Here is a 27,493-nt window from a genome sequence, read left to right on the forward strand (position 1 = left end):
AGAAGTACAACAATTTGGGCTCCAATTGTGGATGGCAGTGATGGACTGTGGACTTAGAGGCATTTGGTCCAAAATTACATTAGCAAGCAAAACTCATAAAACTGCCCAAAATTTCCCTGGAAATTGCACCAAAGGAGTTGATGCACTTGCAGCTGCAGTGACTAAGATTGAAAGTATTCACTTCAGTTTACCACTGCAGATCAGCTCACCTAGGGCTGCAAGCACAGGCTGATGCCATGTTTATTCACCATCCTCATCTTGCCATCCCAAAATATTCACAGTATAAAATGGATAATTCAGCACTTCCAGGAATGCTACTGGTTGCACAAGACAATGCAGACATGGGAAGTTGTAAGTCAGAAGCAGATGCAACACTATTAGAAAACTCCCTGATACATGAAATAAAGGTGTGTTTATCCAGGTTGTCATGAGCACTATAAAAATAATACAGTGCAACATCAAGAAGAAAGACAGAGCTTTTTGCGATAATAGTATGTATTTATTTGCTCATTCATTCATAACAGTAGAGGAAATTAATCTCATCAGAGCTGAGGCTGTGACTGAGCTTTGCCTGTGTGAAAAACTTTCCCTCTGTTTGGGAAACAAACACACTACTGGAAGAGAGAATGCCAAATATCTGGCTTGGGGGGGGGGATATGGTAGAAGGCTACATTAGCCAGAATGGAGCATTTTGTCACACATGACAAACACCACATTCCAGATTGCTTAAAGATACACTTGAAACAATCTTGGAATGAGTGCACACTATTCCAGCAAGAGGGTGTTAGTATATGGAGGATCAAAACTCAGCTGCCTACTCTTTGTCTTCAGGCCATCCCCTCCCACTAAGGTTTCTTTCTTTACTACTTGCAAAAAGCATCTCTTCTCAGCAGCCTGCTCTATAGCATAAGAAGTGTCTGGATTCCATATGGTTTCAATCTGAGATGAATTTATTTAACAAGTAAGCCTTAGGGAGCTGGACTCTCCTGGGGGGGGGGGGGGGTCCTTCACCATACTGATGGAAGACAAAAAAAAAGACCATGAGTAGGAGAAAGAGTAACTGGAGCTGCAGTCATCCCAATCACAGAACTGTATGACACTTAGAATTATCACATCAATAAAATAAATGTGTGCAAGCACCAGTCATTTCCGACTCTGGGGTGACATCGCATCACAACATTTTCATGGCAGACTTTTTACAGGGTGGTTTGCCATTGCCTTCCCCAGTCATCTACACTTTACCTCTAGCAAGCTGGGTACTCATTTTACCAACCTTGGAAGTATCAAAGGCTGAGTCAACCTTGAGCTGGCTACCTGTACCCAGCTTCTGCTGAGATCAAACTCAGGTTGTGAGCAGAGCTTGGGCTGCAGTACTGCAGCTTACCGCTCTGTGCCATGGGGCTCCTCATCACATCAATATCAGGAGGCAAACAGCAGATTTGTATCCACCTTTACTATGCACAATTGTTTTTGCACATATTATGTACATGATACACCTCATTATGTACATGATCAAAAGGGTCATTGTTAGTAAGATGCCTACTGATACTGTACCCCACAATACAGTAACTGTCACACCCCTCTCACCTTCTGACTAGAATAAAAGGACTCCATTCCTACTCAAAACTCTTGTTGGTCTCTACCGACTCGAATTGAACCATAATTGTTTACTATAAACACCCTTTGGATGTGTGCTTTTATGTACTGTGCATGAAAAATGCTACAAACTTCTGCAATAAAGGAAACTCCACCTTGATCTACTACTAGTGTGAACAGAATAGAAAGAATAGATGAGTCTAGTTGTGGAAATCCACTTTGGTGCAATCTGAAAACAGCTACCCTTTCAACCAGACTTCGACTACAGCAAGGGGGACACATTTAAGAGTCCCATGGTGCCAGAACTGGAATCACCTGCAAGACTTAGCATGATGTACTGAGAGATCTATAGATATTTCTCTGGAAGTGGCTATATGTTTTTTTTCCTTTTCAAAAGCATAAAATTCACTCTCATGCCAGAGAAGGCGAACAGGTGAGCCCTGCTTGTACAGATGCCACAAAAAGTGGAGTAGGAGGAGGGAAGAGAGTCTGTTCCAAATGATATTACAGACTTTTAATACAAATGTAAACAAAGGCCATGTTTTTTGTTGCTCTTACTGGATTAACTGGCAGTCTTTGATACAGTGGACTGTGCCATCTTTAGGAGGCTTTGGATTAGCTCGAGCTCCCACTGATGACAACTGGCTGCCTGGGGGCTTGTATTGTGGGGTTTCAAAGGGTGCAGTCTTATTCCCTCATTCTTTTCAAACCTATATAAATCCCTTAAGACAAATCATTGGTAGTTTTGGGATTGGCTGTCCTCAATATGCTGACAATATCCAACTCTGCATCTCCTTATCCCCATCCAAATTTGGTGATACAGAAGTCCTGAATCATTGCCCGTCTGCTGCAGTCAAATGGCTAAAAGTGAACCATGAAATCCTGACAAGATGGTGGTAATGCTGGTTGGAAATGAGGAGATCATGAAGGGCAGTGTGCTTCCCACCTTCAATGAGATTCAGCTGACTCTCACTGACTTAGTCAAGAGTTTAGAGATTATAATGGATCTAACATTGCTGCTGGAGAAGCAAGTTAGTGCAACTGCAAAAACTCTTTCTACCAACTTAATTTAGTGCAGAAGATGGATCCCAACCTTAACTTGGCCAGTCTAGTCATCTGGATCCATGCCACAGTAACACTGAGACTAGACTATGATAATACACTGTACACACTGTAGGTCTCCCCTCAAAGTAAGCTCAGAGACCCCAGCTGGTGCAGAATGCCATGGCTTGTTTATTATTAGGAGCCTGGTGGAGCTTGAATATTATATTAGCCCCATCTTGAAGTCGCTCTACTGGTTGGGTTCAGTTCAAGATATTGACTATAATACACAAAGCCCTTCATATCTGCAAGGCTGCCTCTCCCCCTATGTTCTGCCATGGCAGCTTCATTTCCTTGAGCAGGGCCTTCTGAAGGTGCTGCCATGCAAATGGGCAAGATCAAAAACTGCCTGTACATGGGCATTCTGTTGTACCCCCTTGCCTTATAGAATGGCCTGTCTGATGAAGCCAGGAAGGGTTCCAATCTCCTGGAATTTAGCAAACTATGCAAAACTAAATTATTCAGCAGTTTTCCACAGGTAATAGGGCTTTATTATGATAGAATGGTTCAAGGTTGACCGGGAATCCATGGTCAGCTGATATCACCTGTATCTTGTGGCAGCTACACTGGCTCCCAGTCAGTTTCTGGTACTATTTCAAGATGTTGGTTTAACCTATAAAGCCCTTAATGGTCTGGGACTTTCATATCTGGAGGGACCACCTCCCCCAGTTAAACTCCCACATCCCCTCCAGCCAGTGTCCTGGTGCTGCTTACAGGTGCCTGGCCCCAGGATTCCCAATTTATCTTCCACCAGGGCCTTCTCAATTGTTGTTTCTGCCCTTTGGAACAGAATGATGAGGCCTATGCTCTGCAGGATCTTCTTATGCAAAGTGTGTAAGGCCACTCTCTTTTGTCAGGCCTTTGACTAAGTTTGTGGCACTGTCCACCAATGCTCCCTCTAAGCTGTAGAGTCCTATGAGCAAAAATTCTACTTTGTGAGTTGTGAGCGAGCAAATTGGCTATTGCATAAATTAATTTGCTCTGGGACCTTTCTTCCTGAGCTAAGACAAAAATGTGTGAGCTGGAAGCAAAAAAACCTGTGAGCTAGCTCACACTAATTAAGCTTAGAGGGAACACTGCTGCCCACTGCCAATGTTTTATGAGTTCTTGCGGTAATTGTATATTTATCTGGTGCTATTTGAATGTTTAGATGTATTTTATGGTACATTACTGTTGAAGTAATGGTATATTACTGTTCACCCAGTTTGGTGTAGTGGTTAAGTGTGTGGACTCTTATCTGGGAGAACCGGGTTTGATTCCCCACTCCTCCACTTGCACCTGCTAGCATGGCCTTGGGTCAGCCATAGCTCTGGCAGAGGTTGCCCTTGCCCTCTCCAGCCCCACCCACCTCACAGGGTGTCTGTTGTGGGGGGAGAAGATATAGGAGATTGTAAGCTGCTCTGAGTCTCTGATTCAGAGAGAAGGACAGGGTATAAATCTGCAATTCTTCTTCTTGTAAACTGCTCCAAGACTGCACAGGAGAGGATGCAGTATTAAAAATGTAATTAATAAATAAATAACTATAATGAAAGGAAGACCACAGACTATATTGCTGTGTATTGTATGTATTATTTATTGCTGTGTGTATTAACGATCTCCGCATTGTTTAATATGCCATTTTTGTATTTAGGCTTTGTTTCAACTTATTCCAGATTTTGTCTTGGTTTTAATTTCTGCAGTCCTAATCCTATTACACTGCTTATTGTATGTCCCATCTTATTAACAGCAGTTAACTTACACTGTGCAATCTGCCTCGAGGCTCATTGAGAAAGGCATACTATAAATAACATGTACATAACATAAATAAATAATACAAACAGGGACGGGGAATCACAAGGTTGTCAATGCCTTGCTTCACAGTGCAGACTGTATGTTTTCCATCAGTGGAACATTCTATCAATGCAATATTCTCGGTCATAATTTAATTCAGACTAAAGTAAGGAAATCAACTATATACCAAAGACAATTGAAGCTCCAGTGCAGTTACATAGCCATCATATGCTTATGAAACTGGTTATTGTGCAGCACTTGAGACAGGGCTAGCATTAGACGTTGGCATCCTTGGGCAGCTGCTGGGACTCCAAAACCCTTGGAGTGCCTACTGTTGATCTCCAATAAGATGCTTTTATCATTATATGGCCAAAAAAGAGGCATCTACTTTCTTTCTTGGGGCAGAAGCAAAGATGGAGGACCTGTCTCCCCTACCTTCATGCAGCTTCTACTCTTCCTCATCTGTCTTGGAAAGAGAAGGTAGCCATTGACTACTGTCTCCACCACTGCCTGATTGTATACTGTTTAACCTAGATTACTATACAAGCACAGAATTTTAAATTGGAAAACTAACCTCAGATGTTGAGATATTTGGTGAAGAGAGCAATCCGGGAGTCTACCAAATATATTGCTCCTCCTACAGCATGGTTGAAAGGCTTCCTTACAGAACAACCCCCAGTCATTCTTGTTTCTCATTTGCCTCAGCTGCTTTCATCTTCTGCATTAACTAAAACAAACTGATGAATGCCTGAAAATACCCTCACAAAATCAAGACACTAACAGACAAAATGAGTTGAGAAGGCTGTTTCAAATTGCACAACCTTTCTGTTTACTGAAGTCTATATAGCTTTAAGCGAATGTTAGTAAGAAGGAGCTAGGTGTCTCTCACAATCTGTAAACTGCTTAAGATAGCAACCAGGTAAACTAGAGTGAGTTGGAAACATAAGATATGCCAGCATAGTCCCCCACCTTCTGACACTGCACCAGCACAGTGGCTAGGAGGAGTTGGGCTTAATTGATATGCTAAGCCTATTCAGTCCATGTTCCATCTCGAACACTACCATAGCACCACAGTGACACAAGTATTAACACTCTTACTGAACTGCCTGTCTTCCAGTTTGCCTATACAACCAGTGTGTGCAGCTTAGGACAGTGTCTGCAGCCAATCACAGTTCTCCCAAGCACCATACAACCCCCCAGCCAAGACATTCATATCTGAGATGATAAGGGCACAAAGCATGGTTTCTGGTCTGACACTGGGCATGCTTAGAACACACAGGGGGACTTGCAGGTAGACCCGGAATAAGGCGAGCAAACATTTTCTGTTGGGTAATAAAAAAGGCCAGCTTTATTTTGTTTACATTGATCAAAGGTGATCTGCAGCGCACACCGGCCAAAACTCCATTCCAAAATCCAGACACAGTGTGGGACATTAGCAGGATGCAGAATCAGGTCTCCTCTAGTCTGCACATCCCTGAATTTAAGGGTGAAGTGACCCTGACTCAGAGCCACCACATACCTACGGCTTAGGGTCCTCCTTGCCAAGCCTTCATTATGCTCAAGGGAGATGTGCCATTTTTTTCCCCTGGCCACAAGGTCTATGGGTCAAGGCTAATGACATCACTCAAGGGGTTCCTTTCCCAGGTCCACTGAGGCCACAGACCCATTCTGAGGGTTAACTCTTCACTATCAAAATGATGCCCCAGGATGCTCATCTAAACTGTATGGCATACAATTCAAACAATTTGACAAACACTGCTACTGCCATCACTTTGCAAGGAGAAAAGCAGCACATTGCTTAAGCAGCCAAGGTGAAAACAAACTTTATTATAGCATATGCCCTGGCTGCTTGTGACAAAATTTAAAATGTAAAACAAGGGACACACAGATCAATGACAGAAGGTGCAGAGTAGGCAGAATGATCTTGATGTGGGTGGGGGAGTGATCTTTGAGGAGCAGCAAAGGGGGGTGAATCCAAGAGAATCTGTTTGCTTTTGAATTACCTTCCGCATGGAAGCAAAACAAGGGGGGAATTGGCACAAAACCACACTCAGAAAACTCAGGAAAACAACAACCAGAAAGTGACCTGAGCGCTGAAGGAGGGGAAAATCAATGCACAATGAAAAAGAAAATCCAATGGACACGCACAGTGAAAGTGAGGCAAAACACCCATGCATAATAGGCCTTTTGTGTCAGGAAAAAGATTCCCTTCAATTAGAGTCTGTTCAGACTGAAAAAAACAGAGAACCTAAAGTCTTCTGAAGAGTCTAGAAGAGAAGCCCTGAGGCTTTTGGCTTTCTTTTGAAGAGTTCAGGAGAGTAGCCATAAGACTCTGGAGCTCACACGAGTCAGACAGATGACTGCAGTTCTAGCATTAAGTTGTTATTTGATGGAAGAAGGCATGCTTCTTCTTGCCTGACAAGAGGACACACAGAGTGAATTTCCTGAGTGATACGTAACTTCCCACATTGTGCATGCAATGTTTGGTGAGTGAGCCATCAGTTCGTTTGTTCCATGCCAAGTAGTGAAAAGCTGTAAGAGCATGGCAGCCCCTTCTCCCAGGGACAACCCAATAAAGCTACAGGTGGTTGCCCCCTTCCTGTGTGCTTCCACTATTTACATATTGCCATTGTGTGGGACTGCACCTAGCCAGGAGCAGCAGCTTTTGTGCTAGTGTGGGTGCATGAGAAGGGGACTTAGTGCTCTCAGCAGGACAATCATGCAGAAGCAAAAGCCAAGGAAGAGCCCAAACAGATTATAAACAATTAGATGACTATAAGAAGTGGACCATTCCAATCAGTTATTTTCTAAATAGCTTGTATTTTAATATTGTGATTTTAATAGTAAGCCGCCTTGGCCTGGCCTTTGAAGCAGCAGCAAAGAAATACCCTAAATAAATAATTAAATACACTCAGTTGATTGTTTATAATCTATTTAGACTCTTCCTCAACTTTTGTTTCAATTATGTTTTGGGATGTCTAAAAGCACCCCCCCCTTTTTTTTAGGAAACAGTGATGACCAGCTTATTAAATATCACTTACAAACTGCTATAGACAACTATTTCCTCCAAGAACAGCCACCAGGAATGTGATTAGAGAATGATAGGATAATCTCAGCAAAACGAGGTTATAGTTCAATCATAAGGCCCATACTGTAAGTACTAAAATTTTTATTTTTAGAATAACATAATATGTAACATGCATTGTATGGTTGTGAAAACAAAAATATTTTTGTATATTAATTGGAGACAGCAATCCATCAATGGAGAGCAACTGATGGTTGTAGCTCTTCCCCATTTTTTGCTCCTCCTAGAAGTTCCTTCTGGTCCCAGAAAAGTTGATTTCAAGGGTCATGGAACCCATGGGGAGAAAGAATCATGCAGGTTGTGGACTGCAGTGAGGGCAAAGGGAACGAAATCATTCTTCCTGCTTCTTCTGACAGAGACTATTACTCCTTGCATGTTCTGTGACCCTAGGAATCAACTTTGGGGCAGTTGGGACTGCTGGGGGGAAGAGGAAAGATCCCTAATCCTTATGTGAGAAGATCATCAGATCCAACCCACAAAGATTCAGGCAATATGTGTACATGAACATGAACACCAAGAGTGCATGAACATGAACGCTTATGCACAGCATAAAACATTGTTGGTCTTAAAGGTGCCACTGGACTCAAACTTTGTTCATATTGATTTCTATGTCTGCCTGTACCCCATTCCCTCGTCTGAAGAAGTATGCATGCATATGAAAGCTTACAATCTGAATAAAACTTTGTTGGTCTGAAAGGTGATACTTGACTCCTACTTTGCTCTACTACTTCAGACCAACACGCCTGCCCACCTGGATCTGACTCTTTTCTTGTCAGCTTGTAAATGATGCTTTTTTCTTTTGCTCTATTTTTGTCTTCTATTGCATTTTTAGCAAGCCTTCTGCTTTAGCTAGAGACCCATTCAGGAACACCATGTTCCCACCCTCCTATCCATACAGCATAGTCTTTAGATCTGGTACTGTAAACTTGGAATCTATAAACTTGGAGTCTCGTCTGGAGAACTGGGGTTTGATTTCCCAATCTTCCACATGCAGCCAGCTGAGTGACTTTGGGTCAGCCACAGTTTTCTCAGAGCTGTTCTCTCAAGAACTGTTCTCAAAGAGCTCTCTCAATCCCACCTACCTCACAGGGGTCGTTTTCGCACTCACCTCCAGCCGGTGCGACCCCCCTCTTCACCGCGCAGGATCTGCGCGGATTTCCCACTAAATGCCGCGGAGCAGCCTTTTGCGCCGGAAACTCCCGGCGCAAAAGCCGCTCAAACGTAAACCTCCAAAAAGCTGTTTCCGGCGCAAAAGGCTTTTGCGACGGGAGTTTCCGGCGCAAAAGGCTGCTCCGCGGCATTTAGTGGGAAATCCGCGCAGATCCTGCGCGGTGAAGAAGGGGGTCGCGCCGGCTGGAGGTGAGTGCGAAAACGACCAGGGCGTCAGTTGTGGGGAAAGGAAGGGAAGGAGAGTAAGCCACTCTGAGACTCCAAGTGAAGGGCAATCTCTTGTGTCCAATCTCCTCCTCCTTCTTCACTGAGAGTGTTCTTTTGTTGTTTCCACACTGTTTCACATGATAGCTTGAACTCTGTGATTTAATGTCAGTTTCGGTAGAAGTCTTGGCAAGCAGTTTCAAAAACCAACTCATATCAATCAACTTGCTAGAATAAAGCTTGGCTTTGTGACCACTGTGCCCTTGGGGTAGTGCATTTTCTTCTTTGCATGTATTGTCTTCTATCTCTAGGTGAACTGGCTAGGCTCCTTTATGATGATTTCCAGAGGAAAGATGCCAAACCACACAAAAGAGAAAGAACTTGGAGGTTTCCCTCTTTCTTCCTGTTATCTTACATGGGAGGAGATGTCTTGGTGGCAAGATCAGCAGTTGCTACAGGGGGGAATATTTTGCCAACTAATTGCACAAGAGCAGTGATGGGGCTCACTGCAGCTCAACTAGAAGTCAAACACTCACGTCACATTCTTGCTCCTACCATGTGCCAGTGCTGCTGCTGCTGCCTTTCTTCCTGGGATACAACTTGTAATAAAGGGTGCAAAGCATATATTTCCTAGGTTACCATTTTAATCTACCATCCTTTGGTGCATAGACAAATCAGGAGTTCAATATCTTCTGGACTTTCAATATTATAATCTTTGTGCTGTAGATCAGAGTATGCTAAGAATGCTGATGTCCATCTTTAATTGTGAATCATTGCTGCGATCCTGAGATCAACTTAAGGACAATGGTAGATTTTTTTTGTGGTCATTACAACAAGGCTGGTCTTGAGTTATGCTGTGTGATCCAAGATGTTTATGCCTAGATCTCCTGCCATGTCAAAGAAGGTGCTAATACATCTTGGACCATCTGCATGCCAACTACCATCTTTCCAACCACACAAGGCTGAAATGTGGTCTCTGGAAACGTCCCTGAGAAGAGAGTAGTAACTCTAATCTATGAGGTACCTCACAAATCCCTCACTGCCTCCAGGAATAGCCTGAAAAAATGCTGGATGTGTATTGAATCTGGAATTCTTATTCCCTGTTGTTATCCTCCTCCTAATCCCTGGCTCAGATTCCTTAGGGACAACAAGATACATTGTGTTCTTGACAAAATTTCACATCTGGGTGGCAGCTTTATCTCCCTGAGTGACACTTTTATGCTGGGATGGCCTCTTTCTCTCTTTCTTCCTGTTCCCTTCTCTCTTGTGTCCATTTATTCTTCTGACAATGTGATTCTATAATTATAGCCTTGGACATTTTATTGAGGTGGAAGGAAAGGTCTCTGGAAACCAAAGGGAAGAATGTTTTGGTCTGACATTCTGGAATGATGATTTATCTCATTGTTTGTTTGTGTTTTATAGGCCATCATATACAAAACAGATAATTTCCATCACAGCCAGGCAGATTTATTTTTTCTGAGTGTGGAGATGTGGCATTACACTCTTAGAGATGCTGAGTTTTGCCTTCTAAAAAGTCCGGTTTCAGTAACATGAAAGGCACTTTCCCACACTGCAGTCCCATGCTACAACGGAACATCTGGACAGAGAAAAGGGCAAGTGATATAGTCCTTTCTCATGTCAGTTTCAACCTTATTAAGGCCTCTGTAATTTTTAGATGGGAAAGGACCACATAATTTGCTCTTCAGCTGTGGTATCTCCATGGCGATGTTTCTAGAAAAGCATATGAAAGCACCACAATATCTCTGGTAACACTTTAATCAGCTCTTTGTATCCCATTCTCGACCAAAATTAAATCAATAATGCTTTATTGTAGGCAAAAGTGCTGGCATATGAGAAAAGGACAGACTAAAAATGTTTCTTCTAGGACTGCCATGATTCATTTTGTGCCAAGGTTCCAGTATACTTCTCGCATCTCAGCATCTGAAAACTTTTGTCTATCCCTTTAAATGAATAATCACAGCTTTTATGTCTATTCCTTTAAATGAGTAACCCATTGTTCTTCCATTGCATCTTATCATATTCCCTCAGACTCATCCATATATTTGTTTTCCCAGTTAATAAAACAACAATCTGGGTGTAAGATTCAGTTCACGTGCACTTTTGTCTGGAGAACTTTCATGACTAGGTTTCATGACTAGCTATAGGGTGGAATAGCACTCTGGTCCCTGAAAAAAGTATTCTATTTTTAGACCAGTTGCAGAGAGATGAACATAAGAATATAAGAGTCCTGCTGGATCAGGCTTATTGTCCATCTGGTCCAGCATCCTGTCCCACACTGTGGCAAACCAGTTCCTCTGGAGTGTCAACAACAGGGCATGGTAGCCAGCCCTTCCCCTTTTTGTTGCCTCCTGATCTGGGATTCAGAGGTTTAGTGCCTTTGAACATGGAGGTTCCCTCAGTCATCATGGCTAGTAGCAAGAGTTTCCCCTAAGCTGCACTATAGTGCACTAACACACATATTTCCTGCCCTCAGTGCAGAGATTTTTACCTCAGCATAGGGCAACGGGTCCAAGAGTTTGTCAGTAACACTGGAGGATGGTGCTTCTTCTCCTGGGGTGGCCCCACCCCTAAAAAAGGTGCCTACACCTGGCAGCACTCTCCTGCTGTAGAGCCAACTGCCAGCGGCTGCCACCCTCTCCTACTACACAGCACTGTCACTGTGCCCAGCCCACCATATGAGAGCAGCAGGTGAGTCACCCCCTCCTCAAAGGCCTTGGATTGGCAACATGGCCCAGCACTCCTCCATGACCTCCTGCCACTAGCATCATTGGCTTGTGGTGAGGATGGAGGTTGGGATCAACAGCACTGGTGGCAGGAGGTCAGGACACAAAGCATTACCAGGCAGCATTGCCACCAGCTTGGGAGCCTGGTTCCTCTACCCCCAACTGTACCAGAAGTTGGATCTGACAATGAGAGAAGCAGAGATCAGCATAGGGTGACCATAATGTCTGAAGGCCAGCCGGGGACACCTTGGGGGGGGGGAAGGTAGGGGTGCGCGCGCGCCGCCGGAAACAGGAAGTGACGTCACTTCCGGTGATGTCATGCCACCGCCGGAAACAGGAAGTGACACCACTTCCTGTGACATCATTTCCCCCACGTCACCTGCCGGAAATGGGAAGTGACATCACTTCCCCCAAATGACATCATTTCCCCCAAATGCCACTGCCGGAAACAGGAAGTGACTTCACAGCACTTCCTGTGACGTCCCCAAAAATCCCCCAAATATCACCGCCGGAAACAATTTTGTTCTCAAATCCTGTATATACTTCATCAGTATATGGGATAAGGCACTTTCTCAACTGTGCTGCATAATGCAGCCTATTTATTTTGTCCTGTTTGCTCTGTTGGCTCTATCTGCGCCACCTTCATCACTTTCGGGGTGTGGATCCCCCAGTGGGGTGGTCTCCCGACTCCCTCCGCCGGCTATTTCTGATAGCCCTGTGCCCCCTCTTTCATTTGATATGTGTCCCGTGCGGGTGCCACCCTCCCGCCAGGAGATGCCACAAAATGAGCCCCCTTGAGGCTTATGGCGGCAGGGCTCGGGGGAAGCGAGCTAGACTGCTGTTCTTTTGAGGGGTTATAGAGTGTTTCGAGCCCGTCCCTGTGGCATCGGTCCCATCGTTGTGGGACCCAGGGGGCCGGCGCAGCGGCACGCCGAAGCAGCCTGTCACTAATAACACAGGTCGAGATGCAGGACAGGAACCCGGAAGTGACCGACAGGCTGCTTCAGCGTTTTCCTCTTCCCTACTTATAAATAACAGAGTTAATATTGATTTAAACCAGAGGTGTCAAACTCATTTGCTACAGGGGCCAAATCTGACATAAATGCCACTTTGTTGGACTGGGCCATGCGTGTCTTAAAATGTGACATGAGGTACCAGAGATATAAGAAACCTAAAAGGTTAATATGCAATTTAAGGGCCAAACATTAAAAACAAAGAGTAAAAAAATCATAAATCAACATACATGTATTTATTGCTGAAAGCTAAAACCATTTAAGGGCCCATCATAAGCCTCTATCCTATGTAAAAACATAAAACCTCAATGGGAACCCACTCAACTTGACCTGACGCGTTTCGACCTAAATTGGTCTTCTTCAGAGGTCAGAAAGGTAAGTACACATATTGACTCAAAATACAGAACAGAACAGTAGAACAATGCTGGACCACAAGGAAATTTAGTGAAGTGACAAAGGCTTGGAGATATTCTTGAGGCTTCTTGTTCTATAGCCTTATGTCTTAATCAAGAGCATACCTATAGCATTCAGTGTTTTTTTTGTATGCCACGTGGTCCAGAATTGATCAAGTAAAGTCAGAGACTATGTGCCAAGAGTTGTGCCACTACACTATGTGCCACATGTTTTGCATTCACAATTTTTAGCACAGGCTGACATACTATGTAATCTTGTGTTGAAAAGGCTTAATGTTTCTTCTTTCTCTGATCCTCAAAGACATCCCCAAGACACTGAGAAGTATGGATCTTTTAGTAGCAACTTATCTGTTTGACTTTATGTATGCACCCATAAGTCTGAAAAAACATGATTTTTGATGCATATATATATATACTGCAATTATTGTTATTGGAGGTGATTTTCAGACCCAAAAGAGATCGTATTGAGCATAAAGTGTGCTTGCTTTGTATTTTGACTTTATACTTAATGGTTGAATTTGTACATCTTTGGCACAAGCAGTGACATCTCCTGGAAAATCTGGGTATTCTCAAGAGAAGAATGAGAAAAGTAGTCTGTTTCCAAATTTACAAGGTGGTAACTGAGAAAGTAGAACAGATTGGTCATATGAGTGGGAGAAAAGTATCCCCTCCTTTTGGTGGCTCTGGGTTTAAAAATGTAGGCTCATACACAGCTTTTGTGCTAGTAGCTCTTTAGGCTCACAGATTAGAATATTTGCTCACAAAACTACACAACTTAGAGGGAACATTGTGTAGCCACTGATAGATCTATCCTCCATGAATCTATCTAACCCCTCTTTAAAGCTGTCTTTTCCTGTGGCCAGCACTGCATACTCCAGCAGGGAATTTCACATTTTAATCACTCTCTGTGTAAAAAAAGGGTATTTCCTTTTGAATCTACTGCCCATCAGCTTCACTGGATGCCCTTGAGTTCTACTATTTTGGGAATGGAAGAAACATTTCTCATTGTTAACTGTCTCTACCTCATGCATAATTTTATAAACCTCTATTATGCCCCCCCAGTCATCTCTTTTCTAAGCTGAAAAGTTCCAGACTCTTCAACGTTTTCTCATAGGGAAGTTGCTCCAACCCCCTTATCATCTTGGTTGCCCTCCTCTGTCCTTTTTCCAGCTCTGCAATGTTCTTTTTAATATACGGGGACCAGAACTGTATAGTATTCCAATGAGGTGGAAGAAATATACCGCACAACTTCCCCAGTCTTTCTAGGATGGTAGCTTAGAGTAGGCACAAAGAAAAAGCAGATAACTCACAGAGTTTCTAGGCTGTGGAGTCCTTCAAAGCCCTGCATTCCCAGGCTCTGGATCTGGTTATTATGCAGGTGTCTGTAGAGTGGGGGGAAAAAGAGCCATGATTAAATTGTGAATATCAATGAACTGTCTTTTTCTGGTTGGTTGCCTAGGCAGGCACTGCAAGCTGAATGCTGCCAAAACCAACCTGCCCCAAGACAAGTGTCCACAAAGTTCCAAAGTGATCATGCATGTGTCAGCCAACTGAATGTAATCAGAATAACTGGAGATTCATGGAATGGACTAAAACCACTTGTGCCTTGTAAGGTGTAGGCCCAGTTACAACACTCTGTTTGAGACCCAAGCACACATACAAGCCACTGTTCATAAACCTATGACTGCCTGCTTGAAAGTTATGTGGCTCTTTCACACATATTGTGTGGCTCCCAGAGGCCAAGGAGGAACCTAATGCAAGCTTACTCTCAAGTAAGCATGCTTAGTATTGGGACCTCAGTTAGCTTCTGAGCGCTGACTCATAGGAAGGCGACTATTTCTGCTGTGTGTGTGTGTGAGGCAGGGAAGGAAGGGGAAATAGGCAGGCTTGCAAACTCTTCTCCTCCACCACAGAGGTTGTCTGGAGACCTAGGGTGGGGAAAGAGCGTGCATAAGCTGAGAGAGTCACTGGAAGGAGGGACAGAATTAAAGAGGGTGGTGCAGGGTTCCCGCTCAGTTTCATAGCTCTTGTAGGAGCTGTATTTACTAACCTTGATGTGAAAGTCAAAGAGAGATGCACTATGATGTAAATGTTGGTCAGTGATTTATATGGTACAGGTGTGTTTCCTTCTACCACTGATGCCAAAAAAATAATTCCCTAACCCTATGCTGGTTTATAGGGACTGTTATTTCCAGCTTTTTTTTTTTAAAGATTCTCCTAGCATGATTGTGTTGTAAAGTGCATACATATGTATTTTATCTTTCTGTGCAAAGAAAGTACTAAGAGCTTTAATAAGGGTGTGTGTGTAATATTTTTCATGTCTTGTAGCTCTCAAACATCTGACATTTATTCTATGTGGTTCTTATGTTAATCAAGTTTGGCCACCCTTGGTCTATGGGTATGTGAATGCTCATAGCCAAGATATCCCTTGCAATGGAATATAAGCAATTCTAACCCTGTTACATTGCTTAATGGATGTCCCATCTTCTTGACTGCATTGACTTCTACTGTATAATCCACCATGAGTGTCAATGAGAAAGGCAGACTATAAACATAACAATAAATAAATAAATAAATATAATGCTGTACAAAACGATTTTGGCAGTGTCATACTGCCCAAGCCCCCAGGGAGATTCCAGCCACCTTCAATGGCACTTCTGTTATGTGTGCTTGGACTGAACAAGTGTCAGTTGTTGTTTTTTTTAAATTCCATTTCACCTGGTCTCCAACACTAGAGGTTTGGCAGATAGCACACAACTTCAAATGCCAAATGTTCCACGGTAAAGGCAGCTTGGATTTATGAGGAAGAGAGTAAACAGGCTCTGTGTGGTAGTTAAATAGAAGCCTGTGACATTCCTGAAAGTTTCTGAGGAGCACTTAAAGATTTTGCTCTCTTTTTTTGCAGAAAAATTTTTACTGCCTACCCCTCTAAGGTAAGCGGGGGATAGAAAGAAGCAGCTGCTTGAGAGAAAACTTGGATCCACTCAAAGGAGAAGATCAATTTCATTCGAGATCTAAATTGGAGCATTAAAAAGTTGTTCCACATTGTAGAAAAGCAATATACACCAATTCCAGATGGTTTCCTCTATCAAATTTTATAGGGCATTTCCAGATCAGACTGCCCTGACATCACCTTGGACCTTAACACAAAGATAACACCTGCAGAGTTCCTCTGAATACTGGATGCCAGATTTGGCAATACAGGATTCAAATATATTACAACTAGTCTCACTAGATATTGCCATATGTGGGAAATGTCAAAGACAGTAATAATACAAGCAACTGAAATGACTTTGATTTACTTTTTCAGACTTTGATTCATTAGCAACTAGGACAGGTCAGAATTAAGCACAGGAACAATGAATATAGCAGACAACATTGGAATGCTACAGATTTTCAGTCTGGGGTAATGCCTCAGTTCCCAAGTACAGATCTGCAGATCATTACAGAAGAGACTTCTCATGTTCTTCACACTTTACTTCGTCCTAAGGCTGGAGACCTGCTCTTAGATGGTGAGGGTGTTTGTGCATGTTAGTGAACCTGAGAGCAACACCATAAGGAGTTTAGACTCTATCAAGAGGCTAAACTCCTAGCAAAGTCACTCAAGGCAGAATGGTTACAGCTGGGACACCAGACTAAGATGCATCCACCATGATCAGGGATCCACAGCCACATCAGCAGAAGAGAATGGGCAGTTCCAATGGTGATGGGGGCAGAGGAATCCTTGAAAGGTAGCAGCAGTAGTGAAAGGTGAAACTGGCAGAGGATCTTTTGTAGATAATTCCAAGCGGGCAGCCGTGTTGGTCTGAAGCAGTTGAACAAAGCAGGAGTCAAGTGGCACCTTTAAGACCAACCAATTTTTATTTAGAACATAAGCTTTCATGTGCTCTTAAGCATACTTCATTAGATGAGTAATCCAGCACAGTGAGCAAAGCCATACATAGATGAGCAGAGCCATACATAGCTGGTAGGCAGTGGCCCAGAATGCAACATTGTACAGATTTAAGAACCAATGACAGTGAAGTAAAATTATCTGGTAGGCAGTGGTTTAGAATGTAAAATGGTACAATGATAGAATAGTAAAATTAACAAATTGAGCAAACCTTTGATCTGAGTAGCATGAGCATGCGAAAGCAACAAAACAGCAGTATGCAGTAAAATTAACAAACTGAGCAAACCATTGAGCAAATTTAAAATGATAAAATAACAATTTAAAATACATTTTAAGGTACTGTTCACCTAAATACATTTTAAGGAGCTGTTCACTAAAGGAGGATTATAGCTGATCATCAAGAAGACAAATGTAATGACTACTGTGGAATTATACAACTATTGGAGAATTACACAAAGAATGATAATGAAGGAAATAAAATTGTTCAAGATTCCCTATTCCTTGGCCCTTCATTTGCAAGACTTGAGAAAGGCTGTTAACAATGGGACATTTTGGAGGACATTGGTTCATAGAGTTGGACACAACCTGATGGCATTTCACTCTCTCTCTCTCACACACACACATACCACACACACATGACTGGAGTAATGTGGGACAAATGTTTGACATTCATTATGAATCACTGTTGATTGCCAGTCAAACAATTAATTAATTAAGAAAATATATATACTACTTCTCCAGACCTGTTCAGTTTGGTTCACAGTGCAAAAGAAGGACAAGTCAACAAAAATAAATCATCCTGTTCAAACCAAGTCAATATAAACAAGTCAAACCAACAAAAACAAGCAAGGGTATAAAAAAGAACATAAAACAAACAAAGCAGTCTACTATGACATTCAAAAAATGGTCCTTGGGCTAGCAACAGACAAACAGCTAAAAACAGTAGAACTCCTTAGTTTAAAGCCTGGGTAAAGAGACATATTTGGGCCGGGCACTTAAAGGAACTGAAAGTAGCACATCAAAAAAGTGCTGTCTCTGGTAAATTTTTGTCCATAGCTTCAACCCCATAAGGTACACACATAAATAAACCAGTAGAACAACCAACATCATGTGCAAGCTTGATGAAGTTCTCTGCAGTGTGATGCTTTATTATTTCACAACACATGCAAGAAGCATTCCTTGATAAATGTGTGCCTTTTTCCAGAATATTCCCATACACAAATTTTGAATTTAGAAAAAGAGTGATATAGCTGGCATTGGCATCATGGCCCAGATCTTGGTGCATCTCTTACAATTTTTTAAAAATCATAACATCTCACAATGTCCAGACAAATACAGTAGAAAATTCAAACAAATCCAAACTGTGCATAATATCCGTAACTACTGCTTATATCCCATTCGACACTTCTTTTCTCACAGATTTGTTTGAATTCCAAAATTCAACAAAAACAGACCAGCACTGTGTGAAAAAGTTCTGTGTCTGAGTCTTTTAAGGATAATTTTGTTCCAACATTGACATTGTATCAATTAACATGACAAACCAAAATTTACAGATCCAGATCTCCATTTTTGGTAGGACAAAGGATATATTGCTTTCATGGCTGAGCTAACAACCTTCTGGTTTTTAAAATCAACATCTGGACATGCCCTATGGCTCAAAACATGCACTCTTCCAAACATGATCTTGCATTTCTTTGAATTGTAAAGTTGTTCCAGGTTCAGCCATTTTTCTTTGGCTACAGACTGTAGAATAGAAGAATCTCCATTAAATTACACAAAACCCTAACTTTAAACTTTCCCCCTTCCTTTCCTTTTTTGTCTCATATTATTTTTCATATGTGAGTGAGCCACTGAAAGGGACATGTGGGTAAGTTTCTTAAGTGTTTTGTACTGCTAAAAGTATTGTAAGCATTAAATACATACTTACAAACATTCAGACACAGCAATAGTACCAAAACTTACATTATAGCGTTTGCACCAGTGAAAATTAAGTAAATGGAACACATTAACCTGAAATTCTGATTGCCTGTTTTGGATGTTACTTATTTGGACAAATTACATCATTCTGAATTTTAGATTAAAAGGAAATATTGAAGGGACAACTGACCATACTATAACCTGGGAAATAGCTAAGTCTGCAAACTGGAAAGCATTTAGATAGGAAATGTCAGAGTTTAATCTCTTCACACAAATTTAATCATGACATGTCATGGCAGAAAGATGTAAAAGTTGCATTGTTTTTGGCTGACACTTGGAATGTTGTTTTCTTCTGTTGTGAAATGGAGCAAACCATAAACATTCCAGTCCCCCAAAAAACATTTATAATCTTACAAGCATCTGAAATGGTGAGACTCATGGAAAATGGAATCCAGTCTTTGCCACCAGCTTCATAAAACCATAAACAAAGGGAATTTGACTCACAGTACAATTTGGGACGGTAAATATTTGAGGAAAGAAACTCCCCTTCCCTCGTTCCATCCTCTCATCCATGTAAAACAAATTACTTTAACAAGTAGAATCACAGTTAGTCCCCCAGTCCCTGCCAAGCTGAGCTCTGCTTGCACACAGCCATTACTCCTGGTAAGGTACAGATGGTTTAACAGTACCTGTGGTTGTAAATGGTAATAGCAGAAATGATGAAAACACACAAAATGAGGACACTGTTCCATGAAAACCCTTTACGTCATTCAGATGTCTACAGAAATTAATAACACTTCCTCCACTAAGTCAGTGCCGAACAGGATGGAGCCATTTAATAAAATATAAAATATTAAAATATTAAACTTGGATGTTTATCCCAAAAGGAAAACAAATTTTAGAATAACAATGACTGAATTTTCTTGTACCAAATAAGAGAAGGAGCCAGCATTACACCTATCAAATGATGCTGCTGAAAATGGCATCCCGGCGGTGACTTCCTTTTCCATGCCATCATCATGTTGACCAAAATGACATACGCTTAGTGAAGCACAGGAAGACTAAAATGCATCTGTAGATCCCTCTCCTTACATGGTAGTCCATCTGCCAGATTAATGCTAGAAGCTGCATGACTTTTTAATGACAACTATTTATTGTAAACATAAAACTGAACAGCTTTCTGCTCCAGGTTCCTTTCCTGTACATTTTCTGTTTTCCTCTTCTCTGCTAGGGCTACTGGCACATCCCTTTCTTCCTTGGGCCTAGTGGAGGAACACATTTCACTACACCACCTATTCAGAAATCTGCCCAAGCACATTTGAAGCCACCTTTCTCTTTTTCATACTTCATAAACCTAATACTCATGCATTTAGAACTGACTTTCTGTTTTTCACATATTCACATCAAAAGCAGGAAAAGAGCTGAAAAGTGCTTTAAATTATATTTCATGTGTGATTTTGAATGTTGTGAGTTTCCTGGCCTCATTAGTGCTGGCTAATGATGACATGTAGTAGGGAACCCACCATCTGACAAAGCCACATCATGCTATGACTATACCTAACCCTCATGGGAGGGAAGGGCAAACTGGCGAGGGGGATGCTATGCTATCTGCACATATACACATAAAGGTGGCTTTTCATGCAAAATTTTGTATGCAAGTGCAGGCAGCCAAGTACAAAATACATACACTATGTCATGTGCAAAGAATGGGGACATGGTTCAATGAAGGAATATCTGCTTTGCATGCAGAAAATCCCAGTTTCAAATTGCATCTCCAGTTACATAGTTTAGGTGATAGGTGAGGCAAAAGGTCTCTACTCAAGACCCTGAAGAGCTGCTGGTAGTAAGAGCAGCCCACACTGACCTTGACAGACCCATAGTTTGACTCAAGTTTTTCACATATGCACACCAATTGCTTGAAGGCAGCTTGAAGTATGCAAGTGTGTATCAAGTTCTTTCTGCTCGAAGATACATGGAAGTAAAGGCCCAGTTCTTTCTTACCTATACCTTGCATACATCTATTTTAAAGGAAAATGATAGATGTATTCATGTGTGCATTTCTCTACCTTGCACATGTGTATCTGTACCCAAGTACAAAATCAAACACAAAAGCCTGCTTACAAATGCTATTTCCACACAAAATTTCTGCCAAGGTACTCAGCTAATATTATGGAGGAAGAGAAAACAAATTTAAATCTCTGAAAGTTTCACCTCAGAAGTCAAAAGAAGAAGCTGGGGGAAGCTGTTCAGTGCTTCAACTACAGATATTAAAAAGTCAGTTGTGACTGATGAGCAATTCCATTTTGCTTTTATTTTTTGTCAATGGTTTCTTTATTCTTTTTTTGCTCTCTGCTTTGTAGATTAATTTGTATTGTATATGCATGTACAGTTTTTATATATCATTTATATGTGAAATATGTTTGTAATGCTGATTTATTGGTGCACAAATAATTGGAAAATATATATACTTTATTCTGGAAAAAATTGACAGGATGTATAATTCCACACCTGGTACTGAAACATGGAGTAGAAAAATGGAAATTTGGGGGCTAAAACATCAGGGATAATAAATTGCCTCTTTTATTAACTTGAGGAACCCTCAAGGACTTGTGGGAGGCATCTCACTTCCTCCTCTCTTCTTTTGTTTTTCCTGAAAGCCCCCATAATCTCTCTCCTTTTTCTGCTTCCTTCTCTCTTTCTATGGTTGCCATCCTCCACATGGAGGCTTGAGATCTCCTGGATTCATAACAGATGTCCCAGCTACAGGGATCAATTCCCTTTAGGGTTGCCAGACTGGAGTTGGGGAATCCCTGGAGATTTGGAGGTGGAGTCTTCAGAGGCCAAATGGAAGGGGAGGGGAGAGGGGAGCGACCTTAGCAGGGTATAATGCCATCAATTCAATTCCAAAGCAGCCATTTTCTCCAGGGGAACTGATCTCTTGACATCTAGAGAGCAGTTGTAATTCTGAGTGATCTCCACTCCCACTGGGAGGTTGGCAATCCTAGTTCCCCTGGAGGAAATGACTGCTTTGGAGGGTGGAGTTCATGGCATTGTACTCCTCTGAAGTCCCTCAACTCATTAGATTCAACCCTCTCCAGTCTCCCTCACCCCAATTGCTAGGAATTTCCTAACCTCTTTCTCTTCTCTTGGCAATCCCCATCACCTCTTCCTGACTCATTTTCTCCTTCTCCATTCACCAAGCTATCTTTTATCTGCCACCTATCTTCAGCTATATTTATTAGTTATTTACATCATTTATACCTAGGGTTGCCTGGTCCCCTCACTGTTGCTGTTGCAAGTGGGAGGATTTGGGGGGGGGGGGGGGGCATTCCAAGAGTGGGTGGGACATTGCTGCAATTATGTTACCCAGAAGTGAGGTCATCACATCAGCAACATCACATGTGATGTTCTGGTTTTTGGACAAAACTCTATGGGGTTTTTTGCCTTCAAAACCATATATGGTTTTTTTGCCCAAAAACCAGAGCATTGCCATGCAATGTCCCTGACATGATGATGTCACTTGGAAGTGATATCATTATGTCAGGGACATCATACAGCAATGTCCTTGTTCTGGGGTGAGGTTTCCCCTGCCAGCCTGCGGTGGATCAAAGCCCCCCAAAGCAGGGGAACCCTCACTGGGAACTGGCAATCCTATAGCCTACCTTTCTCCACAGGGGGGACTAAAGCAGCTTACATTATTCTCTTTTCTTCCCATTTATCCACAAAACAGCCCTATGAGGTATGTTAGAGCCAGTTTGGTGTAGTGGTTAAATGCGTGGACTCTTATCTGGGAGAACCTGGGTTTGATTCCCCACTCCTCCACTTGCAGCTGCTGGAATAGCCTTCGGTCAGCCATAGCTCTCATAGTTGTCCTTGAAAGGGCAGCTGCTGTAAGAGCTCTCTCAGCCCTGCCTACCTCATAGGGTGACTGTTGTGGGAGGGGGTGAGGAAGGCAAAGGAGATTGTGACCACTCTGAGACTTTGAGATTCAGAGTATAGGGTGGGATATAAATCCAACATCTTCTTCTTCAGCTGAAAGTATGTGACTGGTCCAAAATCACCAAGTGAGCTTCTGCAGTAAGAAGGAGATTTAAATCTGGGTCTCACAGACCCTACTCTGAAGCTCTAACCACTACACCACATCATAGGGTAGGTGCTGATGGACATAGCAAAAAGCCAGGCCAAGTTCAGTCATGCAAGTCAGGTGGTATCAAGTCACCCCGAGGTTGCTTCCAGACCATGGGTTGCTAACCTCCTGGTGGGAACTTGAAATATCCCAGAATTACAACCGGGCTCCAGGCAACAGCCACTAAAGGAATCTACCGGCACTCCTTTCATTATTTTCGTTTTTTAAACTATCCAGTGTTTTATGTTTTGGGTTTTTTTTTTTAGATTTCACATTTTTATGCAAACTTAGGTCTCTTTTCAGGTTTGTAGAAACATCTGTCTTGCCTGTTCACAGCTCCACTCACCAGATTTAAGTATCCAAAGATATTTCGACTTTCACTATTAGAAAATATAAGATTAAGAAGCTGATCAGAACTCTTTCCAATGTTTTGTCCTAGCTACTGCTGTGTAATCCAACTTTGTAAGCAGATGTTGAATAAGGAATTGGCTGGGGATAGTTTTTTTTTTTAAAAAAAAAAAACAACCTTCTCTTTAGATTGTGTAAATGACATCTTTTTCCAAAGTTAGTTCAGGAATCCTCATAACTATGGAGTTCTGTCCCTTCCATTGTGTATTAGATCCTAGGTATTTCAATTATCCTTGGCCAGTCTGCCAAACAATGAAGCTATCCTGCCTTCAATCGGGGATGAATAAAATCTTGCTGTGCATCAAGTCACAACTGCAAGACCGGATAGATGAAGAAAGGCTGCTTTCTACAGTTCCTGTTAACAAAATGTAGGTCTTTCAAGACTTTCGCTTGTTTAGAAAGTATTCCATGACCCTTGTTACTAACCTACATGAGAAATGGATGGGAACTGGTACATACAATTCCTTAGTGGGGGTATAATTTATTAGCAGAGATTGATGCCCCTAACTTGTTCCAGATTGGAGCTTGTATATTTTGATGCTGGCTCTTTCCACCATCAGTGGATGATCAGCCATGTAGCTCCCAGAGGCCCAAGGTGTGCACAGCAGGAAAGCATATTGCTGCACCTGGGAAGGTCATGTCCTCCGCTATGAAACTGCTGATCAGAGGTATCCAGAAGTATTAATCAGGCTGTAAATGACATCCTCCCTCACAACTCCTCCACAGCTGTTCCTTGTCCCTCCTCCCCAAAGTGGCTGTTTCAGTAACTCCTATATCAGAATGGTAAAGTTTATGGCAGTGACAAGTCTTCCTTCTACTTTCACATGGCTGTGTTTTAGCTCATTTATTATGTACATAGTCCTGATGCCCATACCTGTTTGACACAGATTTCTCAGGGAAAACATCCTACAAATTAGAATGGGTCATCTTAGAAGAATCTATGGAGAAATTTCCAGAACTATATATATATATTCCTTATGAAGATCAGTTCATTCATATCCTTCTCATAAAGGCACTGAAAACTGTCTGCAGGGATGGAACATTCTCATGTGGTTTGTTGGAACTGAACGTAGAGTTTCCACTGCAATGCAGCACATTACTAGTTATGCCTGATGAAGGTGTAACAACTCTCGGGATGATCTGGGTATTAGACATGCCCTCTGCAAAAATTCTTTCAAGGGGTGAGCCATCCCGTCCCAAACAAGCTCTCAATCCCTGATTTTGTATATAGCTGACCAATATAACTTCTGTGTTGTCTTAACTGAGCTTCCATTAATGCCTCTCATCCAGCCCACTGCTGCCTCTAGTCACCTGTTTAGAACAACCACTGCCTCACTTGTTGATGCTGAAAAGGAGAGATACAGCTGTGTGTCATTAACCTACTGTACCGACAACGCTTCTCTAAATCTCCAGACAACTTCTCAGTGAAGCTTCATGTAGATATTGAATAGTATGAAGGCAGAACAAAGCCTTGGGGAGCCCTAATGTCTCCTAAGTAATTGCTCTCAGCTTTGCCTTCTGGGGACATTCAGCAAGACAGAACAGAACTAATGAAGTGACCACCTCTGATAGCCATTTTTTGCCAGTCTCTCCAGAATGTATCATGCTCAGTGCAGCAAAAAGGTCTAAAGAATCAGCAGGAGTTCATTCCTCCTGTTTGTCTTCCAGCAAAGATTGTCCATTAGGGCGTCCAAGCTAGTTTCTGTTCCGAAACCAGGCCTGTAGCCAGATTCAAATGCATCCAGGCAATCCATCTCACCCAAGAAAGTAATCATTTGTCTGAACACATTTTTCAAAATGTGGATTTCTGCTATATTTGTTTTTAAAAAGTAAAAAGTGTCCTACTTGATCACAGCAAAAGGCCATCTTTTATAGTTCATCATCAGAAATTGGTCAGTAATGCTTCCCAGAAGACCCACATGTAGGGCTTTTATTAGCAGTTATACTAAGAGTTCTGGTGAGTAAATTTCCATGGCCAATAGGCAGTTGAAAACCACCAGTGATAAGAATACAATCAACATGGCCAGTTCTAGCTGTGTAACCTTGATCCTTAAAAAGTGTTGTTTGTTGATCATCACGTATGGAAGAAGTATACTTGTGATATGCTTGGACAGCAACATATATAAAAATACCAGCAACAGTAACACATTTGTATCTCATTTTTCCATTAGGTTATTGCGTTTTGTCTGCTCAAAAATATTGAGAGATAGACAGAGACATAATGATTTGCTATGCAGAGAGCTTCATAACTTAATCAGGTCTAATATTTGAATCCAGACCTACCCAAGCTAAAACCAGCAGTCTGTTCTCTAGCCAATGAACTCTCAATGTTCTCTCAGGGAATGATGTCATTAGTCCTTGGGAAAGGTCCTTGGGAAAGGTGTTTCTATGTTTAGCACTAAGCATTACTCTCAAACAAGCTGTTGTATGTTTTCCAACATAACAACAAAAACCTCCACTTGTCAAGGAATGTTTAAAATTTTCAGGAAATACCCTTTCCCCCATTCAACTCTTTTAACGTGCGTAGTATTATTAGCACCACACATGCGGTAAGCTCTTGCTTAACTTTAGTTTACCAGTGATAGTTTTAATAGTGTGGCTCAAAGCATGTGTATTTCCAGACTCGAAGGTGCTGCTTTAAATGTATCTCATAATGAAGCTTTTAAACTATGGCAGTAATTCTAGGGCAATAAGGAAGCTCGGTAATTACATGGAAACTTACTGATCAACACCAAACAATAAACTGCTAACTAATTTACAGACATAAGCTTCTATTTTAGAAGATGAATAACACAACAAACCACTGGCTTATGCAACAGATGACATTTACGAACTACGCCATCAAAGGTACCAGTTAGCCATATAATTGCTGACTGGAGAATGTTTACTCTTTCTTACTTGCCTATGAAATAAATGTGTCCCAGCTGGATGACTACTGGAAGCAATATAGTTTGCTTAATTTGTTCAACATAACATAGAATACAGTTTTATATTTAAACTGCACAATTATAAAAGTTCTGTTAGTATTGGGGGAGGGGATACCACAGAGATTTTCAGGTTCTCAGACATCATGCCCTTAAAACAATACCTCTTTGTGAACATAATCAGCTACTATTTGGGCTGAGAAAATTTCCTTTATGAGGCACTGCCCAGAGAGATGCTGTCATGATCCTAGGCCTAGTGTGGCCTATAGGCTCCAGGGAAACCTGTATTGGAGTAGTAACCAGGCCTACATTTCCCAGGATCCCTTCTGATTGGGTGAGCTGAAGTTTAGAAGGGAAAACTGGCCCAGTGAAGAACAGAGGGGTAGGAAATGGAAGGAAACAACAAAATGACTAGCTAGAGAGGGAGTATTCTCTCTGGAGAGGCTGCAGTCAGGAGGGTTCCCTCTGAAAAAGAGTGGTGAGTCAGTAAGAATTAGAGGAAAGGAATGTATAGTTAGTTGTGTCAGGGCTTTCTATTTCGCTTTGTACCACCTTTACTGTTTCCATATTCACTATTGCACTAATAGTTACATCTTTATTCTCTAGTGAGTACATTGTGTTACAAGAAAAGACTTCTCTTTTAATTTTGAAAGAAAGCTTTAATTTAAATATTAATGAGAACACTTACAGTACCACAAGGCTGGTGAGGTTCTGAAAGGCATAGTCAGGAATGTGCCAGATTTGGTTGAGTGCCAAAGTCATGGCCTGCAGTGCTGGGAGACTGTTGAGTGCTTTGACAGGGATCTCTGTCAGGGCATTATCATCCAACCAAAGGTGACGTAGGGAGGGCAGCCCTTCAAAGCTCTTATCTGGAACCACAGAAATCAAGTTGGCATCCAATCGTCTGCAGGAGAGAGACAAAGCCAATCAGACCTGAGCCCAATGCTGTTTTGTATACAATATACCATCAATTAAAAAAATCAGCTCTCATCTTTCTGTTTCTACAGAACAAACAGTTGGATACATACACAAGAACCAAAGGATCAAGAATTTGAACAGCTATATTGCCTTCACAGCCCCTATTTCCAAAAACAGTGATGAGTAATAAAAGAGACTTTTCATGAACTCTA

At 41.9% G+C, this 27,493-nt stretch overlaps 1 protein-coding gene across 2 annotated transcripts in view; it reads right to left on the minus strand.

Moving 5' to 3' along the window:
• The window catches only part of LGR6 (leucine rich repeat containing G protein-coupled receptor 6), a 193,034-nt gene that overhangs the window by 26,819 nt on the left and 138,722 nt on the right, over positions 1 to 27,493 (minus strand). The window contains exons 5-6 of one of the 2 annotated variants that reach the window (XM_060231113.1): positions 27,052 to 27,267; positions 14,407 to 14,478 (exon numbers count right to left, since the gene is read on the minus strand). In XM_060231113.1, coding sequence (XP_060087096.1) covers positions 14,407 to 14,478; positions 27,052 to 27,267 — 288 coding nt within the window. The remainder of the gene's footprint in view (positions 1 to 14,406; positions 14,479 to 27,051; positions 27,268 to 27,493) is intronic. The other variant, XM_060231114.1, reaches the window with a different exon arrangement.

This window comes from Heteronotia binoei, chromosome 2 (genome assembly GCF_032191835.1).
Source record: "Heteronotia binoei isolate CCM8104 ecotype False Entrance Well chromosome 2, APGP_CSIRO_Hbin_v1, whole genome shotgun sequence".
Classification (NCBI taxonomy): domain Eukaryota; kingdom Metazoa; phylum Chordata; class Lepidosauria; order Squamata; family Gekkonidae; genus Heteronotia; species Heteronotia binoei.